This window comes from Cicer arietinum, chromosome 8 (genome assembly GCF_000331145.2).
Source record: "Cicer arietinum cultivar CDC Frontier isolate Library 1 chromosome 8, Cicar.CDCFrontier_v2.0, whole genome shotgun sequence".
NCBI classification, from domain to species: Eukaryota; Viridiplantae; Streptophyta; class Magnoliopsida; order Fabales; family Fabaceae; genus Cicer; species Cicer arietinum.
Genome location: NC_021167.2, coordinates 26,336,801 through 26,345,163, shown reverse-complemented (window position 1 = coordinate 26,345,163; position 8,363 = coordinate 26,336,801). Strand labels below are relative to the sequence as shown.

Genomic DNA, 8,363 nt, shown 5'->3' with positions numbered 1-8,363 from the left:
TACCAAACCAAACCAAAGCTTATTCAAAGAAATCTATCCCAATACAACAGAAAGTTTGTACAGACAGAGAGACCTGAATCAGGAATCATGAGTTTCTCGACTAATGATTGCAGGCAGATACATCATTTTATAACCATCCACTGAGCAAAAACAAACTATGCCGTGGATTCACCTTCTTCCCTTGCGATCAATTCCTGTAATATCATAGAATCATATGGTTATATTCCGAAACTTCAGTCATCCATTTCAAAGCATACAGTAAAAGAATAAACAATAAGTCCAATTTTTTTTTGACTTGTTGAAAAACTAAATTTTAGCGTGTGGTTTAAGTTAAATCTAGCAATACTGAACTTAATATATGAAAATGAAATATTATTCAATTTCACTTGTACCATATTTCATCAAAGTTTCCTGTAATTTTATCTCTTTAATTGATGTGAAAAATACTACTACTTGTGGTTAAGGTAAATAAAACTTGTGGTTTTCCTAGCATACGGTGATAATGCTCATGGATGAAGAATTCAAATTAGATAAAGATTTACCATCCTAGTAGCAGCGCATGTGGAGCGCTGTCTTTCCTGTTTCATTCTATTGCATTCACCACACCAGCTAGAGAAATCTTTTTGGTACCGCTTCATCTCTCGAAAGACAGAACTACAATGAAATAATCCAAATTTCAACTTTAATTTGCCAAGGCAAAAAAAAGAGCAGATAATATACCTTTGAATTAATTAGTATGCAATCAAAATATGGAATTCCTGCCATTATTCCAATACAGACAGCATCTAGGAGAAATTTAAATTAACAAAAGAAAAAGAAAGCCAGGTAAACTTTCATTATCTCAAACCAATTATGACGAAGTTATAGTTTTTAACACGTGGGCAGATCATTGCAGTTAATATGAAGGATACAAAACCATTAGAGAAACTGAGGTAGCAATGAAGGTAACCGAGACATGAAATCACCTTCTGCACCACATAAGTAGGTTGACTCGATGGCCAGATGTTGTAGCTCTAGCACCATGACGATGTCGACCACGATGTAGTACAGCCCGTCCAGGGACATGCGAATAATCAAAGACCTCCTGCTTTCAAACAATGGACTCCATAAAAAAAGTGTACAACCACCTAAGAAAAATAGCAAGAAGCAATGGTCTATAAATCTTCTTACAATAGTAAATAGACAACACTAATTAACCACATTCGAACAGAACATGATCCCTGAATTAATAATTGCATCATATTGATGTGTTTTCACTATGAAAACTAACATAGGCAAGGTACCATAGTAAAAAGTCTCAAAGCATTAAATCTTCCCAATCCTAATTATGGGTATGGATTTGACTCCTCTAAAGTGAAGGGTGTACTTCAGAGGATAATGCAAAGAATTATAACTGTTGATAATCTACTGTTGAAATTTTAACAACATCATGATTTGCTATACATGTATATGTATTTACTTTAACTACAATTTCAATAATTGATTTTGGCAAATGCTAACATGTGCCCTTAGGGGCACGTGTTAGCAAGACCCACTGATTTTTCAGTCAACGGTTATTATTTCACTTCATCCTCTAAAGAGCATCCCTTTAATTTAGAGGAGCCAAATAGTTTATGTTATCCCATCTCCATGACTTACCTCTGAATGACTTCCTGTATTTACATGTTTCTCACATCGCGTGCCCCGAAAAAACAACTCCCCTCCAGAAAATTCCTTACCCAAGCAAACATTCAAGGTAACTTCCGAGTCATCCACATGGAAACCTACAGATGTAAGATTCTAAATTGTAATACATCATACTCATTAACATCAGGAGTGCAGGTGTATATTGACCAGTATATGAATCCCAAATCATCAAAATGCCAGTTACCAAAAATAAAACATTTATGGCCTTGATCCGAGCATAGTTTGAATTTGAAACTTCAAAAAAAGCATTTAAGTTGTCAAAATTCTTATTAACCAAAAGCAACATAGCAATAATAATGCAATGTTGTATAGTTCATGTATTAAGAAATTAGCTTTAGCCTTCTTCTGTACATGTCCAGTCTGATGCATATATACCATATGGAAATTATTAGGAAAGCTCGTCAAGCAGAAATCTTACCCAAGTCAACATCTTTATCTTTACCATATTCAACAACAAATCCATGATGAGAATCCAAGGTTGATCCACCAACTTCTGGATAGAAAACTGAATAACAAACAATAATCAATCAACAGAACAGAACAAAACAAATCTTCAGAGTTATTTTAAGGAAAAAAATATGCCTAAAATCATTTTAATAGAATAAAGGTGTTTGATCAAATCACCATGAGATAATGTTAATTATGTAGTCTTCATTCACCTCTAGATAAAGGGCGAATAAAATCATCCATAAGCTTGTCAAGCATCGTTTCAAGGCCAAAGTCATCAAGTACAGCACCATATTTATTCATTCTATTGGGACGCATGATCCGAAGTTTTGCTTCAGCCACCCATTTCTCAAAATTTTCAAGCTAGATAGACCAGAAGAAATTTTCGTATATATACAAACATTAGTATATGCACAAGCAGTCACTTACAACTTTGGATTCAAACTATGAATTACTGCTTATACCACAGACAATGATAGTAAAAATGAGAAAGTACCTCAGATTGCAACAACTCACAAAAGTCTGGCTGAAACATTTCAAATACAAAAATGCCTGCAGAGGGCTCAGACATTATACTTCTAAAGCTTTGCTCTGTATTATCATTAATTGCTTTCAGAAATGACGGCACAAAGAATGCAGTAGGATTCAAAGTGTACAACTCGCGATGTAGAGGCTGCAAAAAATTTAAGAAAACTTGTCAGTTTTCGTAAGAAGGACCACCACAAAGGACAGCAGCTTCACAAATGAAGAAAATAATTACTTTCGCACCAATTTGATTGTATCTCCAAAAGTAGCAGTGTCAACACCAGGACCGTGAAAAGGAGAGGTCTAACCCATGTAATTTTGACGAGTATTTTTTAGATTGTTTTCATGCAGATATTTTTTTTTTCTTTTTCTTTTTGATAGAAGTCTTCACCTTTGAAGAGAATGCATATTATACCAATGGATAGATATAGAGTGAAAGAGAAATGTTAAAATCAGGAAGTAGGATTCATTGTTAGGTTTCATACCTTTTTATTTAAGAATATAATTAATAATACATTCTTTCTCTCATCCATTGCTGTCTTGCTAACATTTTCATCCAGGTTGGACATTACTATCAGTATGTCAGGTTCAGTGGCGGATCTACTTGGGGAGAAGGCCACCCAAAAATTTTCTTATTCTTAATAGATATACACATTCTAATCTTTTATATATTTATTTTATTCGTTTCACATAATATCATTAAGTGTGAAATGGCACAGTGGTACGCGTGTGTTTATTAAGTCAAAGACTGTAGGTTTGAGTCCCTTTGAGGATTCATTTTTGGTATTTTTATTGCACAAAAATATTATAGCTAGGATTTGAACTCTGATACAGAGGTTAAAACAAATCCTAAAATAACGACTACACGAACAAATAATTTATATCATGTAACTAAAATGTTTAATATGTAATACAAATAACCACTGCACTTATGTTGTCTCTCAACCTCTCTTCAACCTAGGATACAGACAAACAAAAGCATCATGAAAGAATGGTCAATAAATTGATATTTGGTTACTACATACCAGATAATTCGATATTATCTTCTGTCTGTATTCTTTGTGCCTCTGACTCTGCCAAATATCATTTAAACATCATAAAATTATATTGTAAAATATTCAAAACCATAAAAGTGAAGAAACAATATCATCGATAATGATGATGGTAATTATATTGTAATTCTTTTACAAATTTCAAGCATAAATAGAAGATTCTTCAAAAGGCACATCAGCCCCTGCCCACCCCTCATTCAAAAACAAAAGGAAAGGAAAGTTAGTATACCAAGATGACGACAACAACCAAGCCTTATCCCACTACGTAGGGTTGGCTACATGGATAAACGACGTCATAGCATTCTATCATATAACATATCTCGTTCCAGCTCATTAATCTCTAGGTCTTTCCTAGTAATTTCTCTTATAGTTTTCCTAGGTCCTTCCCCTGCCTCTATCAATTTGATTATCCTCTATTTGATCAGCTCTCCTCACTACAGAATCTACAAGTCTCTTCTCCACATGCCCAAACCACCTAAGCCGAGTTTCTAACATCTTTTCTACTATAGGTGCTACCCCAACTCTCTCTAATGTTGTCATTCCTAATCCTATCTTGTTTGTATACCAATAAAACATGAAAATGTTATTTAAACTTCACATTCTCAATATGGGTTGCTCTTTCTCCCCATCATCATAAGTTTCTAGCTCACAAATTTCAGCATTTTACGTTTGTTAACTACCCAATTTAGTGAACACTGAACACCCTCACCCAACATTGGAAATGGAAACTTGGCAGTGACTAGAACTTGTACACATCGATGTCCAACCAGATAACCACACATAGACCATCCCATGCTACTATGCTATAACCACACAATCTGAAGTTGGGTTTTGACCGTATGATGAGATCAAAATTTTCTATTTTAATTTCTGATCTTCACATGTAATTACAACAATAAAAATATAGAATTTAAGAACTAGCACGAACAGTATATAAAAGTTTTACACAGTTATCTAATCATTCTCACCATATACATAAATGTTGAGATATTTTAGGAAGGGGTATAAAAAAGTGGCATCATATTACTATGTACAAAATTTTACACTGTGCATAGTCTTTAAACAAATTAAAGTAAAAAATATAATTAATGAGATTGTAAGATTAAAATAAAATATATATGTAAAGGAGAGTTCCCAGTAAAATATATAAATTTAACAAAGAAGAAATTGATCAGGTGATTAAATTGCTTCAAGTTGAAAATCTAGATTTGAGAACCAAACCGATTGTAATTGATTTGTTTTTGGTTAGAAATTAAGTGAGCTTATAATCCAAATCAATCAAAACCAAGTTAATGGATCTGGATTATCATGTTCATCAATTCAGGATGCATTTGTTACAACTTTTTTCATGAAATAATCACTTTTAAAAGTATATGTCTGTCTGTTACAGTTTCTAAAAAAAATAAAAATCTGAAAAATAATCTAAAAACTGTTTAAAATAAGTTGTTTTCAGTAGCTTCTCAAAAAAGTCATTATTCATAACTGATATAATCAGACAAACACAAAACATCTTCTCATTTTCTTAAAAATCTCTAAAGGAAACCCAATTCACCATATTACCGGAAATTATATTCAACTGGGGTAAATACCTCATTTTACAGTTACATGAAATCACTTCCTCAACAACCTAACAACAACTTCAAAGTATATACAATGAAGATACACAAGCCACCAGATTCATCCCCAAAATTTTAAAGAATAATTTTTTTTTCCATAATCAAAATCTTTCGACTTTCAATTTCAGCTTATTTAACTTTGTTTTTCATTCTCGTAACAAAAAACACACAAAACAAACACTTAACAAAAATCAGAAAGGAAAAAAATAACTTAAAATTGAAAGTTGAAAATCATACTCTGTTACGTTCTCCGATTGGAAGATACTTAAGCAAAATCTCACGCATGAATTTAGCCTTATCATCACGTGGAACAACGAGCATGTTCGGTGGAAGGTGTCTTTCCAACGAGCTGAAAATCGAAGGATTGAAATCCAATTCCAAATCTTCGTAACCTTCTGGCTTATGCTCCTTGTTAGGGTTCAACCTCAGTCTATGTCTCGACGCCATCGAATTCGCCACAGTTGAAACTGGTCCGTTTCCGATTACCTCACTCTTCGCCGGCGAGTCATTATTACCACGGTGCGACATTTTCGGAAGCGTCGATTGGTGAATTGAATTAGGTTAATTTCATGAGAATTTGGATTGCGGTTGGAATTGGGGAAATTGAAGCGAAATTAGGGCTTTGTTTTTGGACAAGTTGAGTCGGTGAGAGTGAAAAGTTTTCGTGGTTTTTTTTTTTTTCTTCTGTTTTTACAACTAATATTTTTATAACTAAAAAAATGTGATAAAAATTAGAAATGCATAAATAACGGGTTAGATCTGATTTGAATTTTAATATTTAATGAGTTAAATTTTAGACTTTAATTTATCTTTCAATTTCATTAAATATGTGAGTTTATTAAAGACATCACATCATAAAAATAATTAAATATAAATAAATTTATAATAATTCAAATCACTTATTAATTCATCTAATAATAGTAACTCGTAATATTATTTAAATTTATTTAAATAGAGAGAATTAATAATAACAAAAAATAATGTGTTAAAGTAATTTAGAATCGGACAAATAGTCTAAAGGAGAACTCAAACACAATCTTTTTCTATTTTGTTCTTATCTCGTCTTTATTTCTATTGGATTTACAATATTTACGGTGCAGAACGAGTTAGTAGAATATCAGATCTTAAGTTAACGTAATTTTTTTTATTGATTAAAATTCACACATTTATTTCTAAATTTTAATAGATTCATATAATTATAATTTAGTGAGATTTATGTAAATTTTTAAAAAAATACAGTGAATTAAAATATGCAAGTTAAAAAATGTGTTTGATAGTATTTTGATAATATTTTGGTTTTTATTTTTTTGTCAAGCCAACATTTTTCAAACGGTTCTATCAAATATTTCAAATATGTTATTTTATTTATTTAAAAATGATAGAATGTTGTTAAGAACATAAATAATATATATGGGAAGAGTGCAATGCGATGGTCTTGGTTTCTCATAACCATTTTATTCTTAATACAATGGTTATCGCATATTCGATGAATATATCAAACTTTCTCCTATAACTTTATTTATATAACTTATTGGTTGGTTGTGTAAATGTTATAAGATAATTCAATGAGGATGATACAAAAATTATATATAATCATTATATGTCGGGATTAAGCTCTCCATACCTGGAGAAAAGTTTAAATATTGTAATCTCCTATGTGTGTTGTTTATAAAAGTGGAGACGAGTCTTACTAGAATTGAAAGAGAATATTGTTGAGAAAAGACCGTCACTATAAAGAGAGAAAGAAGAGGAAAAAGTCATTTCTTATTTTCTCACAGCAATCTCGATAAAATAAGTAATGCATATTTGTTCACGGTTGAATTTGACTGTATTTTGGACAACGAGCTCACAACATAGAGTTGTTCATTTCCAATTGTCGGATAAGTGAAAAGAGACTTTATATCCTTTACGCATTTTTATTTTATCAATTTGCTACTATATGTTTATTGTTGCTCATCACAAATTATTGTAAGTGGAAGGAATTTTGTATCTATTGTATATTGTTTGTTATTATCTTTATATGTTATTTCTCCCTCATACATGACCTGATTATGAAAAAGCAATGAACGACAAAAAATATCTTTTAATTTTATAGGTAGTTCTCTCTTGTTTTTCTTTTTCTAGTTTAGAAATAATAGTTTCATAGTTTTAGTAGGAAAAATGCTTATCAATTGGTGCTTTTATTTTCGAACTCATTCCTACTTATTAGGTTGAAGATTTCAATTTTTAACGGTACAAACAAAGATGATTACTAGTGTTTGTTTTGCATCGAAAAACACTTAAAAGTTGATCGACACAATAGAACACCGTAAAACACTAAGGTTTTCTAAATCACAGAAAAATAAAAGAAATATCTAAAAAATTTAAAAATATTTTTCTTCATTTATTTGATGATTTTACATATCTGAACGAGACCATATATATAATGTTAATAATTAATTAATAAGTCTAAATACACTTAAAAGTTAAAAAATAATTAAAATAAAAATTCATCTCATATAAATTTCTACCTCTAACTTCTTTTTTTGGATAGAAATTATATCTTTAATTTAAATATCTAATTGTATGCTTTATAAGTATATTTTAAATAAAAAGTTAAATGAGTTATTAATCGGTATAAATTTTAAAATTTATAAAAAGAATTAAATTTTTTAGTCCTACAAATTATTCAAGCAATTTTAATCTCGATTGAAACTTCGATATATATTTTCGAATAACTTTTTACAGATATATCAACAACACTATAAAAGATTCTTCCACAAAAAATGAGTTTAAAAGTCGATTTTTAAATCTATATCATATAGAACTTTTATCTTGATTATATAATATTTAAGTTTTTTATATTTAATTAATCTAAATTTAAAAAATTTATATTGTTTATTAATAAACTTTTAATAATATTTTAAACATAATTACAAAAAAAGTCATTTAAAAATTCAAGAATATCTCATTCTAAAAGGATTCAAACAACCTATAAAATAATTTAATAAAAAAAAAGTGATTCTTAAGACTATTAAAAGCCAAAATTTAAAATTTA

At 30.3% G+C, this 8,363-nt stretch overlaps 1 protein-coding gene across 2 annotated transcripts; it reads right to left on the bottom strand.

The window, feature by feature from the left end:
• On the bottom strand, nt 1–5,991 carry LOC101513342 (2-oxoglutarate and iron-dependent oxygenase domain-containing protein CP2). Of its 2 annotated transcripts, XM_004512822.4 has the most exons (9): nt 5,564–5,991; nt 3,684–3,731; nt 2,630–2,806; nt 2,346–2,496; nt 2,105–2,191; nt 1,639–1,763; nt 966–1,084; nt 543–654; nt 1–194 (listed from the first exon to the last, which is right to left on the bottom strand). In XM_004512822.4, the coding sequence occupies exons 1-9, from the start codon at nt 5,852–5,854 to the stop codon at nt 156–158; spliced, it is 1,149 nt and encodes a 382-aa protein (XP_004512879.1). In that variant the 5' UTR covers nt 5,855–5,991; the 3' UTR covers nt 1–155. The 2 variants fall into 2 exon arrangements, 1 of the variants encoding a protein (XP_004512879.1); XR_003474574.2 differs by lacking the exon at nt 1–194 and having other exon boundaries at nt 624–654; nt 966–1,127.
• Between the last annotated feature and the right edge of the window lie 2,372 nt (nt 5,992–8,363).